The sequence below is a fragment of the Jaculus jaculus genome, chromosome 7 (assembly GCF_020740685.1).
Source record: "Jaculus jaculus isolate mJacJac1 chromosome 7, mJacJac1.mat.Y.cur, whole genome shotgun sequence".
Classification (NCBI taxonomy): domain Eukaryota; kingdom Metazoa; phylum Chordata; class Mammalia; order Rodentia; family Dipodidae; genus Jaculus; species Jaculus jaculus.
Window position 1 is genome coordinate 1,672,013 of NC_059108.1, and position 19,939 is coordinate 1,691,951.

At 54.5% G+C, this 19,939-nt stretch overlaps 3 protein-coding genes across 6 annotated transcripts in view; 2 read left to right on the plus strand and 1 right to left on the minus strand.

The window, feature by feature from the left end:
* Positions 1–3,583, plus strand: part of Gapdhs (glyceraldehyde-3-phosphate dehydrogenase, spermatogenic) — a 66,755-nt gene extending 63,172 nt beyond the window's left edge. For all 3 annotated transcript variants that reach the window (XM_045154917.1, XM_045154918.1, XM_045154920.1), the window contains 7 exons: positions 821–911; positions 991–1,109; positions 1,493–1,574; positions 1,829–1,980; positions 2,144–2,306; positions 3,194–3,291; positions 3,376–3,583. In XM_045154917.1, the coding sequence (XP_045010852.1) occupies positions 821–911; positions 991–1,109; positions 1,493–1,574; positions 1,829–1,980; positions 2,144–2,306; positions 3,194–3,291; positions 3,376–3,448 (778 nt within the window). In that variant the 3' untranslated portion in view covers positions 3,449–3,583. The remainder of the gene's footprint in view (positions 1–820; positions 912–990; positions 1,110–1,492; positions 1,575–1,828; positions 1,981–2,143; positions 2,307–3,193; positions 3,292–3,375) is intronic.
* A 265-nt stretch (positions 3,584–3,848) lies between these two features.
* Positions 3,849–5,686, plus strand: Tmem147 (transmembrane protein 147). Its single transcript, XM_004659922.2, has 7 exons — positions 3,849–4,026; positions 4,102–4,171; positions 4,670–4,729; positions 4,823–4,959; positions 5,093–5,177; positions 5,282–5,403; positions 5,489–5,686. Exons 1-7 carry the CDS (start codon positions 3,950–3,952, stop codon positions 5,610–5,612), a joined length of 675 nt encoding a protein of 224 aa, XP_004659979.1. The 5' UTR covers positions 3,849–3,949; the 3' UTR covers positions 5,613–5,686.
* Positions 5,687–8,066: 2,380 nt separating this feature from the next.
* Positions 8,067–19,939, minus strand: Atp4a (ATPase H+/K+ transporting subunit alpha). 2 transcript variants are annotated; one of them, XM_004659925.3, is made up of 22 exons: positions 19,928–19,939; positions 19,698–19,838; positions 19,556–19,615; positions 18,884–19,087; positions 17,815–17,928; positions 17,322–17,574; positions 16,768–17,036; positions 16,093–16,291; positions 15,668–15,777; positions 15,448–15,582; positions 15,094–15,286; positions 14,083–14,258; positions 13,067–13,203; positions 12,856–12,979; positions 12,567–12,735; positions 12,234–12,388; positions 10,614–10,737; positions 10,107–10,252; positions 9,156–9,289; positions 8,754–8,855; positions 8,580–8,671; positions 8,067–8,438 (listed from the first exon to the last, which is right to left on the minus strand). In XM_004659925.3, the coding sequence occupies exons 1-22, from the start codon at positions 19,937–19,939 to the stop codon at positions 8,410–8,412; spliced, it is 3,078 nt and encodes a 1,025-aa protein (XP_004659982.1). In that variant the 3' UTR covers positions 8,067–8,409. The 2 variants fall into 2 exon arrangements, with proteins under 2 accessions (XP_004659982.1, XP_004659981.1); XM_004659924.3 differs by having other exon boundaries at positions 12,829–12,979.

The following is a 19,939-nucleotide window of genomic DNA, read 5'->3' on the forward strand; positions in this document are numbered from 1 at the left end:
TAGGGTTCTCACTCTAGCACAGGCTAACCTGGAATTCACAGTGTAGTCTCAGGGTGACCCTCCTACCTCTGCCTCCTTCAAGGCATGTGGCACCACCCCCAGCTTAATAAATAAAATATTTTTAAAAAACTTGTCAAAGTATCAAGTAAAAGCCCAGAACTTGGGAAGCAGAGGCAGCAGGAACGTAAGTTCCAGGCCAGCAGGGTTACACAGAAGGACCCCATCACTCATGATGGGGGGCAAATAGAAAGCCCCTCTCCCAGCTTTTCTACTGGATACCAGTAGCCACTGCTGACCACAGGTCCCTCAGCCTGCATGTTCTAGCCTCACAGGACCTGTTCTCAGATCATGGGTGTTTATCTTAGGAATGTCCCAGCCTCTCGCGGCAAATGATCTGTTGCAGCTCAGGAGCTAGAAAGAAGCTAGAAGGCTCAGGCAAAGCTGTCAGGGCTGGTGTCAGGAAAGAGCTCTATGGGACCAAGCATGCTGGGCTCCATGTTCCTGAGAGATGACATACGAAGTCTAGCTGTATTTAAGAGTTGTCAGGGGTGAGTCCCCCTGAGGGAGGAAAGGCCACAGTAGAGGAAGGTGCAAGCTTACACGCAGGCATAGCAGGATGGTGCAGGCAAGAAAGGAAGTGTGGTTGGTGAAGGGGCAGCAATGAAAGACAAGGCTGGCAGGATAACATCCACCTGGAGCAGGCAGGCACGGAGGAGGGGAACAGGCAATGGCAGGCCAGGCACAAAAGCCCAGCCTGTGGACCCTGAAGAAAAGACCCAAACAAAGACTGACTGACTCAGCCCTCTCGCTGCTCTTTCAGCAAAGACCCCAAAGAAATCCCCTGGAAGTCTGTGGGGTGTCCCTACGTAGTGGAGTCTACAGGCGTCTATCTGTCCCTAGAGGCGGCTTCGGTGAGTGGAGGAAGCACCAGAGCTGCATGGGGAAGGGAAGGGCTGACATTTCGGAATCCTGACCACGTTCTCTCCTCAGGCACACATCTTGGCTGGCGCCCAGCGTGTGGTGATCAGCGCACCCTCTCCTGATGCGCCCATGTTGGTCATGGGTGTGAATGAAAAGGAGTACAACCCCAGCTCCATGAACATTGTCAGGTAGCAAGAGTGGTGACACCCCCGTGTGTGGGGGTGGTGCCTGGAGAACACACAGTCTTTGGCATGGAGTGGGGAGTCACCCTTGCCACCCCACTTGTACTAGATACCTGGTGTTTTCATGTCAACTTGCAACTGCTTCTCAGTCCCTAAGCCTCCAGTCATTGTGTCAGTCACCTTAAAACTGTCTACTAGAATGCTGCTCAAAGTGTCCCCAGCTGTACCTTGGGAGTCACCTTCACCTCAAAGCATCTTCACTGAGCCTTCCCACTCCCATCCCAACTTCCCACAGAACCACACCTGGGTGAAAACCCAAGTGGGTAGAGGTCAAGGGGTGGCTGGGGAACTCATCTCCTAGGGCCCTGACACACCTGGGGTCATTTCAGCAATGCATCCTGTACCACCAACTGCCTGGCCCCCCTCGCCAAGGTCATCCACGAGCGCTTCGGGATTATAGAAGGGCTGATGGTGAGTTGGGCCAGGGAAGGCAGCCGGGAAACCAGCCTCTTCCCCCAGGCCTTGCTCAGTGCCCGGAGTTAGCTGGGAGAGTGGTTTTGGGAGGAGCACAGCACAACCCTCCAGGAAGGATGGGCCCTGGCCTCCACGTGCCCTTCCTGTGGTCTATGCCAGCCTTCACACCTAGGCCACCACCCCAGACCTGGGAGAGAGGTGTAGGAGCTTAGGAACAGGAACACCTGACCTTAACCCTCTTCTTCCTCAAGACCACAGTCCATTCCTACACGGCTACCCAGAAGACAGTGGACGGACCATCAAAGAAAGACTGGAGAGGTGGACGTGGTGCACACCAGAACATCATCCCAGCCTCCACTGGGGCGGCCAGTGCTGTGGGCAAAGTCATCCCGGAGCTCAAAGGGTATTAGGACAGGAAACTCCAAGGGGTGGGGACACACACTCTAGAAGACATGATTGTTTTGAATCCTCAGGGGAAAGCAGGGCCTGGCCAAGCCCAAAGGCAAGGGGAGTGAAGGCAGAGGTCCCTGGGCTCTGACTCATACCCCTAACGTGGGATTCTCCAGGAAGCTAACAGGAATGGCATTCCGGGTGCCAACCGCGGATGTGTCTGTTGTGGACCTGACCTGCCGTCTGGCACAGGCTGCCCCCTACTCTGCAATCAAGGAGGCTGTGAAAGCAGCAGCTAAGGGGCCTATGGCTGGTATCCTTTCCTACACAGAGGACCAGGTAGGGGCTGATAGCTTGGGAGGAAGCCTCTGTGTAGGGGTATGGTTTTCATGTGCCAGAGAGCTGCTCGGTATGTGCCAGGACAGGAGCTGCAGGGCTGGGAGAGTAGATTTCCCTGCCTCGGGACCTTGGCACTAGCTGTTTCTTTGACCTGGAATACTTTCCTCCCCACTGACCATGAGTCTTGCTTCCAAGTCTCTACTTCCAGCAAGACTCCACTCCAAAAAGACAATGTCTGTGGTCCCTTTCCTCATCAAAATGACCAGAAGTCATGCACTCCAAGAAAGCAAGGATTTAAGAGCTGTCTTCTCATTTCTGTATCCCACACCCAGAGCCTGGCATGTAGCAAGTGCCCAAAACATAAACAAAACATACCGACCCTCATTTTTCTACATTTGCTCAGGGATAGGCCAGGCTATGTGCCTTTCCTTGGAGTCAATGTCACCATGCCAGTTTTGTACATCCACCTTGCTTTGGCTCCTGCAGGTCCACTCTCACACAAAGGGCCAGGGTGTCTTGTTTGAATAAGATCAGGTCAAATCAGCCCTCTTTTGAAAACATTCCGGTGGCCTCCTACCACGAGACTACAACTCTTGGGGTCTGGGCTATCTCCTTCCACTTCAGACTCTGCTTATGAGACCCAGGCTCATAGCCACGCAGTGCTTGCACGACTCTCAGGAAGTGATGCTTACCCTTATAAGCCTTAGGATGTGTTAGTCTGCCTGTGTCCTTTCAACAGTCCCCCTACATCTGACTTGGTCACGCCCCGTCCCCAGATACAATAGAATCCCATGGGATATCCATAGATGAGTGGATGGATACTGTGACCTAGGAGCTGATGTCTGAGCCCTGGCTCTGAGACCTTTATCTTTGGAACTGCCACCTAGGTGGTCTCGACGGACTTCATCGGGGATCCCCACTCATCCATCTTCGATGCTAGGGCTGGCATAGCCCTCAATGACAACTTCGTGAAGCTCGTCTCCTGGTGAGGAGGAGGAGTCTTAGGACGGTCGGGGGAGGCTGGCGGTGAGGAGGGATTTCCCTTGAAGCCTCCTTCCTTCCCTCGCAGGTACGACAACGAGTATGGCTACAGTAACCGGGTGGTTGACCTCCTCCGCTACATGTTCAGCAGAGACAAGTGAGGACTTGGCTTCCTGGTGCTGCTGGGCCGGAAGCTGCACCTCCAGTTCCACCCCTCGGCTCCACTTGGAAGGAGGGCGCGTGGCGTGAGGGCCTTGTGCCGGGGGTCTTGGGCGAAATAAAAACCCAACTACCTACTCCGGGTGTCTTTGCGCCGGCTTCGGGTTCTGGGTTCCCCGATTGCTAGAGGTGGTGGCTCCTGGCTTACCGTTGGGTTCCACCGTAGGGAAAAGTAAAGACGACCTCAAACGCGAGGTGCGGACTAGCGGGAATGCAGCGACGACAGAAGCCCGTGCAGCGGGCGCCGGCTCTGACGTCACGGAGCGCGACGCGCAGGGCGACACTACAGCTCCCAGAAGGCCGCGCGCACGCGCGGGCTGCGGCCAGTCGGGTGGGCGCCGGGTCCCGGGGCCGGGCTAGATCGCCGTTCCCCGCCGAGTAGACCCGCGCCGGGAGGCGCCGCCAGGCCAGTCCCGCAGGGGCGGGACGGGGCGGCGGGCGTGATGACCCTGTTCCACTTCGGGAATTGCTTCGCCCTCGCCTACTTCCCCTATTTCATCACTTACAAATGCAGCGGCCTGTGAGTGCCAGTGCGGGCCGGGGGCGGCGCGGGCCGGGAGCGGCGCGGGCCCAACCTCACCGCCCGCTTCCTTAGGTCTGAGTACAACGCCTTCTGGAAATGCGTCCAGGCCGGGGTCACCTACCTCTTTGTGCAGCTGTGCAAGGTGAGAGCCGCCCGGACTCCACGTGTCTGGCCCCAAGGCTTTCCAAGGTCCGAGGGCCTGACTGTGCCGCCGCTGTCCCCAGGGTGGGACCGCCCACGAGACTCCTCATAGGGACTGCTCCTGAACACCTTAGAAAGGGTAGACCAGCAGAGGTATTACTAAGTTTTTCTTAGCACTTTCAGTAAAATGAAAAAAAAAAAAAACTCCCCTGTAGGGTTGGCTAAGAAGTTTAAGAGCAATAGTCTGCAGGGTGTCTCCTGGTGCTCCCTACACCCGACGTCTCTAGATCTGACTCCGATTCCTCAATGAATGTCCAACCCCCTGTGAAACCTAAGCACCTGCCCTCCATCTTCCCCAGGCTCCGTGATCTTGCCACCCACTCCCAAATGGACCCCTAGAACCCAGTGTCCTTCTTTCCACTTGCACACTAACTTCCAGCAATACTCACGTGACTTGTCCTCCTCACCTTCAGGTGACTTTTCTGTTTTCTGCTCCCAGATGCTGTTCTTGGCCACTTTCTTCCCCACCTGGGAAGGTGGCATCTACGACTTCATTGGGGTGAGTGGGACAAGGGAGTGGCAGGGAATGAATGCAGGCAGGAGTTGAGCCGCCTGGCTCCTGTGCTTACTCCAGCCTCACCCTGACCCACAGGAGTTCATGAAGGCCAGCGTGGATGTGGCAGACCTGATAGGCCTAAACCTTGTCATGTCCCGGAATGCAGGCAAGGGGGAGTACAAGATCATGGTTGCTGCCCTGGGCTGGGCCACCGCGGAGCTTATTATGTCCCGGTGTGTGGAGCAGCTGGAGCCAAGACTCCTGGGAAAGGACACCTGAGTCCCTCAGGGGTGCTGGAGGGTGGGGCCAGCCTGGGTGCTGAGGGGTTCTGGGTACTGGATACTTGCCCCCCTTTGTCTCCCTCAGCTGTATTCCTCTCTGGGTTGGAGCCCGAGGCATTGAATTTGACTGGAAATATATCCAGATGAGCATCGACTCCAACATCAGTCTGGTATGCCATCCTCCCCACCGTATACACACACCTTTATGCTGGTAGCCATGCTTCTCTCCAGGACTTGGCTGTTTCTTCTTACCTGGCCCCCTTCTTCCCTCCAGGTCCACTACATTGTTGCATCTGCCCAAGTCTGGATGATAACACGTTATGACCTGTACCACACCTTCCGGCCAGCTGTCCTGCTCTTGATGGTTCTTAGTGTCTACAAGGCCTTTGTCATGGAGTGAGCTGGGAGTGGAGGGTTGAGGCTGGGTCCAAATGGAAGTGGGTTTTCTCTTCTCCCTTTCTCATGTGCTATTTCCCTACAGGACCTTCGTCCACCTCTGCTCCCTGGGCAGCTGGACGGCACTGCTGGCCCGAGCAGTGGTGACAGGGCTCCTGGCACTCAGCACCTTGGCCCTGTATGTCGCCGTTGTCAATGTGCACTCCTAGGCGTGGTATCCCAGATGTTGGCATACCTTTTGCTGCCTCCAGGTTTTAGTGAAGTAAACCATATTTGGAAAGTTGTTTACTGTTTCCATTTCTCTCAGAAAGTGTCTCCCAAGACCATGCCCTCCTAGGTCCCACCGCCTTGTTCTGGCTTTGGAAGCGTGTGGACATCCCAGGATGCTGGCCATCCCAGTGACTTCCTGGAACAGTTCAGCCTCCTTTTTCCCATGGGAGATGGAAGAACTAGAATCCAAGAGAGGACTTTTGGGGACACCTCGTCTCCTCACAGCTTAGTGTGAGCCTTGTCTTGTGTGGGCCTTTCCATCACTGGCTACCTTCAAAGCTAATGCTTCCCTTCCCCTCTACATCTTCCCATTCTGATTGACCCTCTGTATGGCCGCCAGGGGGATTGGTCTCAAACCTGTCTACTGGGTCACCATCCCCTGCTTACAGCCCTTCGTGGTGCTTCCTGATACAGTAGACGGTGACCTTTGGTTTTGCCCTTGAGCTCTCAGGAGCTGCTGGGATGATTTGCCAACTCAAGTTCTTTAAATCTTTTTATTTATAAGCCAGACAGAATGAATAAGGGTACAGGGCTCCTACCACTGCAAACGAACTCCAAATGCCTGTGTCACCCTGTGCATCTGGCTTTATGTGGGTACTGAGGAATCCAAACCCAGGCTGGCAGTCCTTTCTAGTGCGTGTAACTATTGAGCCATCTCCCCAGCACCTACTCAAATGTCATGAAGGAGTGGTATAGATTAGATTTTGGGCCCTTGAATCAAATCCTGGCCTGAGTCTCTTCAAGGTGGAGCACAAGGTCAACATGGCCAAATAGCAGCTAAGCATACCAAGTTGGATGCCACCTCTACCACCATGACTTCCTTGTTCCATTGGGTCAGCCTTTTGCTTCCTCAGGGGAGTTGTGTCAGAACCAGAGCTTTGACCTCTTGCTAAAGCTCCATCTTGACACAGACCTGCCCCTGGGAAGGCGTTCTCAGTCCTGATGTGCCCAGTGGGAGGACAGTTGCCCCATTACAGCTCTGCTATGTGTCTTATTAGGGGGCACATGTACCCTCAGATGAGGGACCTACCTCCTCCCACCCTTCCTCAGTATGCGGAGTAGAGACCATCCACAGGTGCTTGGAGGCCTGGAAGTAAAGGATTACTGTATCCTTGGGTGGACAAGAAGACAATGGGATGTACATGAAACCTGAGGAAGCATAATGGCCTCACTTTCTCCCACAACTCCCATCTCCTGGCCTTTCTGTCCCTTCCCACATATTGATGTAAGTGAAAGTTATAGCAGTGGCCAACTGAAATAGCCCTGTCTTACATGTCGAGGGAACATAGGAAGTTTCTTGTTTGTTTGAGGTAGGATCCTACTCTAGTCCAGGCTGGCCTTGAACCCACAGTGATCCTCCTACCTCTGCTTCCTGAGTGCTAGGATTAAAGGCGTGCTCCACTATGCCCAGCTAGATGCAGGGTATTTATGCTGGGGGGACACAGGACAGAGTTATCAGGGCTCTAATGAAAATACCAGGCTGTGGGGGTTGTGTCATGGGCCATAGTTGTGAGTTCAGAACAGGGTTTATGGAGACCCAGAGGAGCTGCCTTGCCCAGCCCAGAGGAAGGGTGGGCTAAGAGAATGTGCAAGACGGAGAAAGAAATGTCAACATGGATGTAAGGGTCTGGGGTCAGAGTGATGGCCTGTCTTCCGGGGAGCATCGGGACCAGTTCTGGTTCCATGGGGCTTTGATACCTGTGGTCTAGGCCAGGAGAGACGGGCAGTTTGGGCTTTTGGGAAGAAGCTGTGTGTAGTGGTATGAGTAATGAGTGAAGAGAGAGGCTTGAAGCCAAGTAGTGATGCTGGCTCTTCACTGATCAATAGAGGACACAGTGGGGGAGTGACAGGCATTTAGGCTTGGAAGGACATAACATACAAGAGAGTGGTGCTCTCAGGGACTGGGACAGTGAATGGAGCAGATTTGGGGTGATGTTGGGGCCACTGTGAATCACCATGGACCTACTGGGAGAATCTGAAGACATGTAGGCATCGTAACGGAACTGAGGTTCTGTGGGCCTAGGAAGAAGCTCAGGCCCAGCTAGAGAACCCCTAATGAGGAGAAGTGGGGAGGGAGTGGCCATTTCCAGCAGTTGTAGGGGTTGGCTTTTCTGGCAGAGCTGGTGCAGATCCTGTGAAGGGACAGTGCTTGATGTAAAGGAGGTGTGGACACTGAAAACAGACCACAAGGGGTGTGGAGTAGCCCAAAGCCATGCCTAAGGTCACATTCCACCTTGCCTTTAATAAGTGGGAAGTACCATCACAAGGAAACCTGGTCGGAGCCCTGCCACGTGCCAGGCCTGCCCTCGGCCCTGTAGGTCCTATATTGTCTACAGTAGTCTCCATAATGTGAGGGTGCGGGAGGTTAAAAATCAGTGCTTAAGACTGCTGCCACCTGATACAAGCACAATCAACAAGGCTGGTTTTATTGGTATCCAGCAGGACACGAAGGGCACTTGTGATGAAGAGCTCTCTGGCCCAGGACACACCACCAAGAACTGCCAACTCCCTATGCCAGCCCCCCACCACCTCAGAGAATTGCTGCTCCAAGAAGGTGGGGAACTTGAGGGTGGGAAGAGCAGTGAATAGAGTCCCTCAAGGGTGGGTTGCCATGAGCTGCAGATGTGGGCCCAGGTGGAGCTGGGGTTCCATTGCACACGTTTTGGTAGCCATCTGTGAATCTTGTCCCCACCTGCTCCTAGCAGATGTAGGGGTCACCTAAAGGCAGCTGTCCCTTTAATAGTAGAGTTCCTGGTCCCACCAGCCTGGGGGAGAGAGGAGAAATAAGACTTGAGTGTTGGGGGTGCCAGTGACAGGCCAATACAAGGGGGTCAAGATCTTAGGGTCAAGTGTTGAGGCTTAGAGGTCAGAAGCTGCTCTGAGAACCACTCAGCCTCTATACTTACTTCCTGGGCAACATCGAACTCCAAGTTTCCGTATCTCGTCATAAACAAAGATGAGGAGGCCGAAGGGCATGGGTACCAGCCACCACTGGAACCTGAAGGCACAGGCAAGAAGGCAAAGTGAAGGCTATGCCCTGGCTGTCTCCTGAATCCCCTTGCCATCTGCGGGCACCTCACCGAATGGGCATGAAGTTGAAGATGTTGGGCATCCCAGGGCAGTAGCACAGGAAGCAGCCGATGCAGACCTGAAACACGATGGCAATCACCAGGATCCTGTTCCTGTAGGAAGTGGGGACAGGCTCAGGCTGGTGATAGGGACAGACCATCTGGAGTTGGGGACAGGTAGAACTTGGGGGTGTGACGTGCTCCCCAACAGCAGAAGCCCTTGTCAGCCTTAAAGCTTAGCTGAGACAAGGGGGGGGGGGTCCTAATGGAAGCAGCTGATAAGGCTGGTTCCCACAGCTGGTACTGGCTTGCCACCTCCACACGAGTATTGGCATTTGCCAGCTGCAGTGGTCTCCAGGAGAGATCTGATTGGAGCTGGGGATTGGAGAGCAGAGCCAGGGCCATTCAGGGCACCTGAAGAAGCCCTGCTGGAAAGCAGACAGACGGCGAGTCTTGCGGATGAGGACGTCGGCAATCTGGCACATCTCGATGCTGATGAAGAAGACGGTGTAACAGGTGTATTGCTGGTACAGGCGCTGCCCGAATGTCTGCAGAGGGGACAGGACAGCCTGAACCTGGGGAGAGCCTTGGCTGCCCACTAGGCATCAAGGGCTGAGCCGTGAGCACCTACACCCCCTTTCCCTTGGATCACATAGGGTTAGCTGCTAGGCTATGGCTCGCAGGACGCCGCAAGGGCCAACAGTAGAAGGGGTTTTGGCGGGGAGGGGAAACTGGGGAGATGTGTCAGCACTTAAAGACGCTTGCTTGCAAAGTAATGGCTTGGGTTCAGTTCCTTAGTACCCACAAAAAGGCAGATGTACAAAGTGTCACATGCATCTGGAGTTTGCAGTGGCAAGAGGCCCTGGTGTGCCCATTCTCTTATATTCATTCTCCCTCCCTCTCACTGCACATAAATAAAGACTTTTTTAAATGGAGGGGGTTGGAGATAAGGCTTAGCAGTTAAGGTACTTGTCTTCAAAGCCAAAGGACCCAGGTTTGATTCCCCAGGACACACGTAAGCCAGATGTACAAGGTGACATATGCATCTGGAATTAGTTTGCAGTGGCTGGAGGCCCTGGCATGCCCATTGTTTCCCTCTCACCCTCCTGCCTCTTTCTCTCAAATAAGTAAAAATAGAATTAAATTTAAAAGGGGGGGGGGGCTTATGTGGTTTTCACGAGAGAAGGGAAGTTGTTCCTTAAACACCCAAGGAAGGGACCCTGAGGCAGGCTCTTCAGGCCAGTGACGGGTCAGGCGGGTGGCAGAGGGAGTGGCAAGGGCCAGGTGGATATGCCAGGGAGCGGTGGAAAGCCACACAGGCAGGAAGGACGGAACCTGGGGATGGGATGGACAGGCAGGGCTCACCCACTCCTGGCCATAGCTGTCCTGCAGATCTTGCAGGTGGTGGTCCTCCCACTGCGGCCGCAACCCCACGCACAGTAGAGGGAACCAGCCCTCCTGGGCCATGGCCGTGAAGTAATCCGTGAAGCCTGCAAATGACTGGATGGCACCTGGGGAAGGCAAAGTATAGAAGTGAGGACAAAGGCAGAGACACAGAGACATGGAAAGAGGGACACGATACACATAGGTCAAGTGCACACCAAAAACCAGGACCACGTGAATGATGCCATAGAGACAGTCAGTGACCAGACAGATGAACAGGCTCCAAGACAAGAAACAGGCACACAGAGAGACGTGTGGACAGAGAAAAGGGAGAGACCCCTAGAAAGACCATTAATGACCAAGAACATGAGCCAGAGGCAGAGTAGGGGCCACAGAAACCACCACAGGCAGACAGGGACACATCAGAGAACAAGGCTCAAATGCAGCAATAGACACCTGGAGAGCCCTGTCCCCAGCCACAGTACGCACCAATCTGGAAGTAGGAATAAGCGGCCAGGGGCTCATTGACCAATCGATCACGCCTTGGGTTCCTTGGACGCAGATGCATGATGTCACTTTCAGCCTTCTCATATGCCAGGGACACAGATGGGAACTGTCCAGGAGCAGACGGAGGCAAGGGGAGGGTGGCCTGGGTCACTGGCTCCTGTATGCTAAAATCACCATAGCCCCCTACACACAAACACCCTTCAGGTAAGAACAGGCCTTGTAGCCATACCTGCCAGGAAAACCTGGGTCCAGTTGGCCTATGCAGATGTGTGTCTGGGCCATGTGTGTCCCAGTATCCAACTCTACACAAATGTCTGCTCTTATTTTTTGCCTGTTTGTTTGTTTAGATTTTTGGTGTTTTTAAGATAAGGTCTCCAATGGTCCAGTATGCCCATGAATGTGCTATGTACCCGAGAATGACAATGACCTCCTGGTCCTCCTGCCTCTGCCTGCAGAGCGCTAGGGTCACAGACATCACACCAGCAAACATCTGCCTTTATCCCATGAGTTTTGCCCCTTTTGTGGCTCCCTTTGCTTCCTTTCTCTTCCCTCTTCATCTCCTGTCTTCCTCTTTTTCCTGCTCTGTCTCTGTATTTTTGTACTCTGGTATTTGAGCCTATCTGTTTTCCATGGTTGTGCCTCTCTCTCTCTTGCCTTCCTTTCCTTCCCTCCTCCAACCCTCCCCAGGGTCTTGCTATATAGCCAAGATAACTTCAAACTCACTGTCCGCCTGCCTCCACCCCCCAAGTGATGAGGTCACAGGCCTACACCATCATATCAGGCCTTACTCCCCTGGCACTTTCTAGCCTCTTTCTCTGGCTGTGCATGCATGTGTGCGTGCGTGTTTATCACTACCTCTGTCCTGTATATCTCGTCAGTCTCTCCAAGTCCACCCGTCCCTTCCCCTCCTGTGAGTGATGACAGTGGTAGTATGACCTGAGCAGGTGCACAAGTCCTGGGGCACTTGGACTCAGATTCCAGCTGGGCCACTTATTAGCTGAGTGACCTGGGGCAAGCCACCGAGCCGGTCTCTGCCTCATTCGTCAGCAAGACTGGGAGACTCACAAGAAAGCCCCTCCTGAGGGCAGTAATGGGCACCACGTTAAGTAAATGAGCGTGGACCTGGCTAAGTCAGCACCATGTGAGTATGCTGAGCAAACAGCCAGCAAGACGGGCCCCCACAGCTGCTGCGTCTGTGGCTGGTTTCTGTCTCTGCCTTAGGATCTACCCGAGGGGGAATGCTTGTGTTTTAGGATGTTTGCCTACGACCCAGGCTTGGCTAGACACATATGTCTGTAAACACCGCTCTTGATGTATTTATTTATCCATGGTTTTCCCAGACAAGGTCTCACAGAGACTCCTGTCTCTGCCTCCCACATGTTGGGATTACAGTCATGTGCCACCACATCCAGTTAGAATGATAGCCTGTGAGTCTTCTGTATCCATGGCAGTCTCCCTGTCTGCTTGACTGTCTACCTGTGTGTGCCTTGTCTCGGTCACCCTGTGCCTAAGAATATATTATGATCTTGGTCCATCATGTCTGTCCATGGTTGTATGTCTGGGGGCACCACAGTGGTGAAGGCACTGGGGCTAGGGACTCACAATGTCCGTGCAGAGTTCTATGAAGAGAATGGTGATGCACCCAAGGGGTAGGGGCACGCTGACGGTAATGTAGATGAGATAGGGTGTCAGTTCTGGAATGTTCTTGGTCAGGGTGTAGGCGATGGATTTCTTCAGGTTGTCAAAGATCAGGCGGCCTGTGGAGCACAGCAGGCACTTCAGCCTCCTCCCAGCTCACTTCCTCCTCAAGGACTGAGTGTGCTGAATAAGCACCTGCCAAGAGGGACCCCACAGCTTCCCTGGCTCAGCCCAGACCCTGCAGCCCATTTCCTCTAAGACCCTCAATGTCCTGCCCTTCCTTGGCCCAGCCCAGACCCTGCTCCACGCCCGTCACAATGGAAGCAAAGTTGTCATCCAGCAGGATCATGTCAGCAGCGTTTTTAGCAGCATCCGATCCTGCAATGCCCATGGCCACACCAATGTCTGCCTTCTTCAGGGCTGGAGAGTCGTTCACACCATCCCCTGTCACAGCCACAATGGCGCCCTGTGGGTAATGGGTGAGGCAGGTGGATGGTCAGCAAGATACCAGCCGAGGGCCAGCCTGGCCCATCTGCCATCCTCCTTGACAGGGTCTTACCAGTCGCTGACAGCTCTCCACAATCACCAGCTTCTGCTGGGGACTGGTGCGAGCAAACACCATCTCAGGGTGGGTGCGCAGTGCCTCGACCAGCTCTGAGGGGTCCATGTCCTTCAGCTGCATGCCATTGATTACACAGGCACGGGCGTCCCTGTGGAGGGATGTGGGAGGGTCTCATTGGGGTCGCAGTCTGTTTGGGGTGCAGGGAGAACCATGGAGAGGGCTGAGATGAGCTTACTTCCGATTCACCTGATCCACAGGCACACGGAGGCGGGCAGCAATGTCCTCTACTGTCTCGCTCCCTTCTGAGATGATGCCCACACTGGCTGCAATGGCCTTGGCTGTGATGGGATGGTCACCCGTTACCATGATCACCTGTGGGGAAACCAGTACACCTTTGAGCCCTTCAGATCAGCCCAGTATTACCATCTTCTCTGGCACATTCATTCCTTGACTCAACGAATCATGACTGCTATGTGCCAGGGACAAAACACAATAGTCCTTGTCTTTGTAGAGCTAACATTCTGGTGGAAGGGAGACAGAAAATAAACTAAGCAAGTGAATTATATTGCACATTAGAAGAAGGGAGATCATGTAAGCTTACAGAAAGGAGTGGTGACTCAAGATGATTGTGTACAAGGGGGCCTCAAGAGAAGTGACATTTGGCCAAAGACCCAAAAGTGAGGGATGTAGCCAGGGGGAAATTTGTAGGGTATTTCTGGCAGAGAGAACCACCAGCACAAAGGTCCTGAGGTGAGAACATGCTGAATCACTGGAGATTCACAGGCCTGGAAAGGAGGGCAGAAGGGCAGAAGAGGAGGTATCCCTCCCACCCTTGACTTGTCACTGGGAAACCATCTCAGTCCCCCAGGCCATTGGTTGAAGTGAGGTTCCTGCCAAAACTTGGAAAATGAGCTCAGGTATTCTATCCCTCAGCCCCAATGGTTAGTTCCAAGACGAATGTGTAGCATCAGGCAGAGAAGGGAAGAACTGTAGTGAAAGCCGCCAAGAGTGGAGTAAGTCATCATTTTCCCTATCCAAATTAAGACACTATCATTAAAGCCAGAAGAGAGAGAGACCAGAAAACATGGGGAAAGGTAAGTGCTTAGTTATGCTGAGCTACTAGATACAGCTTTTCCTGACAGTCCACTCCCTAGAATGTCAGTATCACCGGCCAACATACACTGATTCGTGACAGCTTGAGTCTTCCCATCCCCAAAGGCTGCCGATCCCTGTCCTAACCCAGTGGCATACCCGGATGCCTGCTGTGCGGCACTTGAGCACAGCATCAGGGACAGTGGCCCGGGGAGGGTCAATCATGGATACGAGACCAGCAAAGCAGAGGCCACTACTTGGAAAGTTCATAGCTTCAACATCAAAGGCATAGCCAGGTGGGTAGTCCTTCTCGTTCAAGTAGAGCTGGCAGAAACCTGACCAGAGAAACAGAAAACTGGAGGAGAAGTCTGGGCAGTTGTTGCACCAGAGACATGAAATAACCGCCCCCTTGCAATACCGGTGGATGCCCAGCCTTGGGTCCAACCCTTCCTTTGCACTATCTGAATCCAACCTCAAATACCCTGCCAGGCTCATGCCCACCCTGCTAACATGGGTTACTTGAGATCTGTCTGAAAAAGAAAAGAGGGAAGGGAAGGGGGAGAGCAGAGAAACTGGGGCTAAGAAAGAAAACATTTCTTGACAAAGGTCACTGTTGAGTGAAAGAATCAGACCATGGGTCTGTGCCTCCCAGGTCAAGGCAAGGGGCTAGGGGTGTTGGCGGGCTGAAGATAAAAATTGGGAAAGATCAGAAGCAAGACACGGATTCAGGGGAAGTTTTGAGTGAGGCGAGAACTGGGAAGGTCAGAGGGTCAAGAGGACACAGCAAGGTAAAGTGGGACAAGGGATAGGGGAAATCAAGGGGACACAGGCCAAGTAAGCATGCAGATGGCCAACGAAGACGACAGAGGGAAGTAGGAATGGAGGGCACCCAGGGGTCAGGACTGACACATGGAAGTCAAACAGTGTGAGGAGTGGGACAGACCAGCCCTTGTCCAGGATTGAGAAAGGTTAGGATCAGAAAGGCCTGGGATGTCGGCTCAGTGGCCACAGCGCTTGCCTAGCATGCACAAGACCCAGCGATCAATGCCCAGGATCTCAAGGAAACATTAAGCAAAAGCCAGCAACGTTTTAGGGCCGGTCTGGGGAGGCTTGCTACCTCCTCTTCACGCACGGGCTTCCCCCCACGGCCCCGCCCAGGGCGGCTCTCACCGAGCACGCGCTCGCCCAGGCCTCCCAGGCTGAGGTAGGCCGTCTGGAACGCCTCCCGCCACTGCTCGTCGAGCGGCAGCTCCTGGCCCTTGATGAGGATGGAGCCGCAGCGCTCCAGCACGCGTTCGGGGGCGCCCTTCATCACCAGCAGGTGCCGCGGGTCGCGCGGGTCCTCCAGGGTGTGGATGGACAGCTGGGGGCGCGGGGCGGGGGCGTGGTCAAGGCGGGCGGGGGCGGAGCCGGGGCGCAGCCACACGGGGCGGGGCGGGGCAGGGCGGGGCCACAAGCGGGACTGGGCCGGGCTTTGGCCTCGGGCGCCGGGTGGAGCCTGGCGTGGGCGGGGCGGCCGCGCACCTGGAACTTGTTGGTGGAGTTGAAGGGGATCTCGCAGACTTTGGGGAAGCGCTCGCGGTAGCCCATGGCGTTACCCAGCGTCAGCTCCGAAAACTTGAGCAGCGCAGTCTCCGACGCGTCTCCGATCACGATGCGCTGGGAGCGGCGAGCACGGTCAGGGTGGGAGGGAACTCCGTCTCAGCGGGCTCCAGGCCTCCCCGCCAGTGCCCCAGGCTCTCACCTTGGGCACGGGCACCGCATCTTGGCCGGACTTGAAGGCGGCGCGGTTGCACAGGGTGAGCACTCGGCATAGCGCTCTCCAGGTCTCCGAGGACTGGTCAAACGTCTGCCCTGGAGACCAGGCGTCAGGACTGGGCCCGGAGGGAGCGGATCCACCCCAACCGGAATCGAGCCCCTGGCCTTCATCCCGGCCCCTTGGAGTCCCCTCCCGAAGTAAGGCCGGGCCCAACCCCCTCCTCATATCCCAGCACGGAGCTGTCTTCAAACCCAATACCTAGTCTCCTTGGGACCAGATCCAGAGTCCCTTCACAGACCTCCCGATCCGCCTCGCAGGACCCGGACCAGCCCTTCCCGTTAACAGAGAGCCTAGCCCACATCATCCCCGACTACATCCTGTCCCAGCGTGTTGCCCTCCCGCCCCCACACCTGACTGGTCCTCCGTGGTGTCAGCCGTGTGGATGTGGTTGTCAAACCACAGATGGGACACCGTCATGCGGTTCTGAGTGAGTGTCCCCGTCTTGTCAGAGCAGATTACTGACGTGGAGCCCAGGGTCTCCACGGCTTCTAGATTTTTGACCACACAGTTCTTACTGGCCAGCCGCTTGGCTGTCAGGGACAGGCAGACCTGGGGGAGAGGTGAGAAACACAAGTGTGGGGATCAGCTTCTGCTGCTAGCCTCACTTCTTTCGTCACAGCCTTGAGGAGTCCTTTGGTACCACACTGCATTCTTCACTAAGAAACACAATAAAACGGGGTTTGAGTTACTTCCAAGCTTTTGTCAGCCTGTGCCTTTCCCAGTCTGCCCAGATAGACTCTCTGAGCTCTCCTAACTGGTCGCTGATCAACAGAAATGTGAAAAGGAACCCCCGTGCCTCTTCTGGGTAGATCGTGGGCTTCCTCAAGTCCAAGATCCTGCCTGCTCTTCTCTGAGCCCTGGTGTGTGCCACACGACATAGCTACAGCAGCCTGGTGGATGTTTGCTGAATGGATGAGTGATGGTAGATGGCAATGGATAGTCAGGTAGGGAGTGATGGGCAGATGCCTAGCTGGATAACAAACAGTCTCTCAGATCTCTGAACCCTTTCTACCTCCCCCACTTACTGTGACAGTAGCCAGCAGACCCTCTGGCACATAGGCAACCACGATGGCCATGAAGAACACCATGGCCCGCAGGAAGGTGTATCCGATGCACATGGCCACCACAAAGAATGTGGCACCAAAGAGGATGGCCAGGCCCGCAATGATGTCCACAAAGTGTTCAATCTCTATAGCTATGGGTGTCTTCTCATTTTCCACTCCTGACGCCAGGGAGGCAATGCGCCCAATGATTGTGCGGTCGCCCGTGTTCACCACCAGGCCCTGTGCTGTGCCTGCAACAGGGACAAGAAGATGGATGAGGGGAAGGGAGGGAATTACCATGGGATATTGCTTGCAATCATGGAAGTTGTCGATTAGAAAAAAGTAAAGAAGATGGATGACTCAGGCTGGGGTGGGCAGCAGTGGCAGTGTGCTTGAAAGTGTGCATGGAGCAGGCCAGTCGTGGAAGGCAGCGTGACGTGGAGGGTAGAGGGGTGAGAAGGCATACGTTGCAGAAAGTAACGAAAGAGCTGCAATGCCAAACATGGAGGGCACTGGGCAGGCAGGTCTTCACAGACCCTCAAGGCACATGGTAGAGAAGAAGGCGATATTCCGGGTCTCCAGGGGGCTCTCGTGTGTACACTCCGGCGAGCGGGTCTGTGGCTCAGACTCTCCGGTCAGTGAGGAGTTGTCCACCTTGCAGCCCTGGGCTGACAGGATGCGGATGTCTGCCGGCACACGGTCTCCCCCTTTCATCTCCACCAAATCGCCCACCACAAGCTGGTCTGCGTTGATCTGGAACTTGTCCCCATCTCGGATCACAGTGGCTTGCTGTGGGTTAGGAGCATCAGAATAAAATGGTGCAGGGGTCAAAGGTGGAAGTCTCTGAGTGTTATGGGGACATGGTGGGAATGGGGAACTGGGGAAAACTGAGGCCCTAAAAGGAGAGATGGAAGCCATGGGTGAAGGAGGCTGAGTCTGATGGGAGAGGCCACCATGACAGAAGCCAGCCTGGCCTGGTTTGGAGCTTCTGGAATCTGAAGAGAGAGGCTGGGGGTGGGGGGAGCCCACCTGTGGCACTAGGTTCTTGAAGCTGGCGATGATATTGGTGCTCTTGAACTCCTGGTAGTAGCCAAAGCAGCCAGTGACCACAACCACAGCAATGAGAGCGAGTGCCAGGTACAGCTGCCAAGGAAGATGGGGGGGTGGGTAGTGAGGGACTGACAAGGTTTATGCATCCAGGCTGGAAGCTCCAGACCCAAGACTACCCTTGGTATTCTTGGGGCTCACCTCCATAGTTTTCCTGTCTACTAGAGGTCTTGTGAACTGTTCCTGGTGTTCTGAGCCACTGTCCCCATGTTCTGCACACCCCACATTCACTTGCATGTATTTTCAGTGTCTTGTACCCTGGGCCCTAATCCCATAGTCTTTGGCTCCTGATCACACATGTTCAAACATCCTATGACATTTGTCCATGTCATTGCCTTACATCCCCCATGTCTCCAATGTTCTTATGTCATAGAGTGCCTGTGTCCCAAGTTTCATATGATTTTCCATAATGTGTGCCACCCTCACTGTCCCCGGTCCACTACCTCCTGTGTCCTCTTTCCTCCATGTTCATGTCTTTGTGTGCTGCTGACCATATGTCCTCCATGATCAGTGTCCCTGTCTTGCAAATTCCAAATCTTTATATAGATGTACCTGACGTGTCACTTGTCCCATGACTTTTCAAGCCCCTGTCCAGTGTTGCAAATGTCCCTGAGCCCCATGTTCTTTGTGCTGCATCCCATCTCTATCAGTGCTCTCCTACCTAATGCCTCGGGTCTGTTCCTGTGTTGTGTCCTGTGTTCAGTGTCCCTTATGTCCATGTCTGAGTCCTTGTGTCCTTGGTCTGTCCTTGTCCTCCAGTCCTCTGCTTCTTAGGTCCCCCATCTAAAATCCATCCTCAGTGTTCCCTGTTACCTGTTGCCCTGGGTCTGTCCCACATCCCAGTATATCCGTCAAGATCCGTGTCTGAGAACTGCATTTCTATGTCTCTGTACCCTCATTCTATGATCCTCCAGACTGAAGCCCAGGCTCAGTGTCCTTGTCCCTTGAGTCCTTGTGTCCCCTGTCTGCTCTACAGCTCCCCTCTGCTCACATTGTCATCAGTGGTGAGGTCACCTTCGCTGGCCTGGATGGCAAAGGCAATGAGGCAGATGGCAGCAGCTACCCACATAAGGCACTGCAGGCCTCCTGCCAGCTGCCGGGCAAACTTCACGTACTCTGGGGTGCCCCGCGGCGGCCTCAGTGCATTGGGCCCATCCCGAAGCAGCAGCTCTGCTGCCAGGTTTGCAGTCAGGCCCTGGGGACACAGGGTCATGGTCAATGTGGGAACTATAGGAGGGGACAACCCCTCTATATGACTTCTCCTACTTTTTACTCCTTCTCTTCCTTTCCCTCCCTCTCCTATCATCCTCGCTCACTCATTCCCTCTCTCCTCTTCATGTCCTTTACTCTCCCGTCTTCCTCTTTCCCTATTTTTACCTTTTCTTACTCTTCCTCTCTCCCCCTCCCTTCCTCTACCTCTTCCTCTCCTGTCTTCCTCTTTTTCTTTTTTTCCCTTTCTCTTCCCCCTCCCTCTTCTCTCCCCTTCTCTTTCCTTCTCTTCCCCTTTCTCTTTCCCTGCCTTCTTCTCTCCCTCTCTCTCCTGCCTCCTCTTCTCACTGCCACTGTCTCCCTGTATTTGACCATCTAATGCTTTTTTCCTCTCTCCCCTTGTTTCTTTCCCCTCACTGTCCCCTCCCCATGTCCCCTTCTCCTGCCAGCTTACCTTGGTGGCACTGGTCCGGTACTTCTGCTCCAGCTCAGCCACTGACAGCTGGTGGTCATTCTGCAGGTGGAAGCAGAGCATTCACTCTCTGGTCTCCTGAGCCCCACCCTGCAGTGCCCGGCCCAGCCCGGCCCATGCTCACAATCTCCATCTCCTTCTTCATGTTCTCCAGCTTCTCCTTCTTCTTGCCTCCCCCGCCACCCGCCTTCTTCTTGCTCATCTTGGCGGACATGTCCCCACCAGGACCGGATCCCAGCTCCACTGAGTACAGTTCGTAATTGTCCTGGGATCCACAGGGAGCAAGAGAGGCATCAGACTCCGCTGGGACCCCTGCTTCCACCCAACCCCCTGAGGCCCTAGGGTGCCACTCACTGCCTTCCCCAT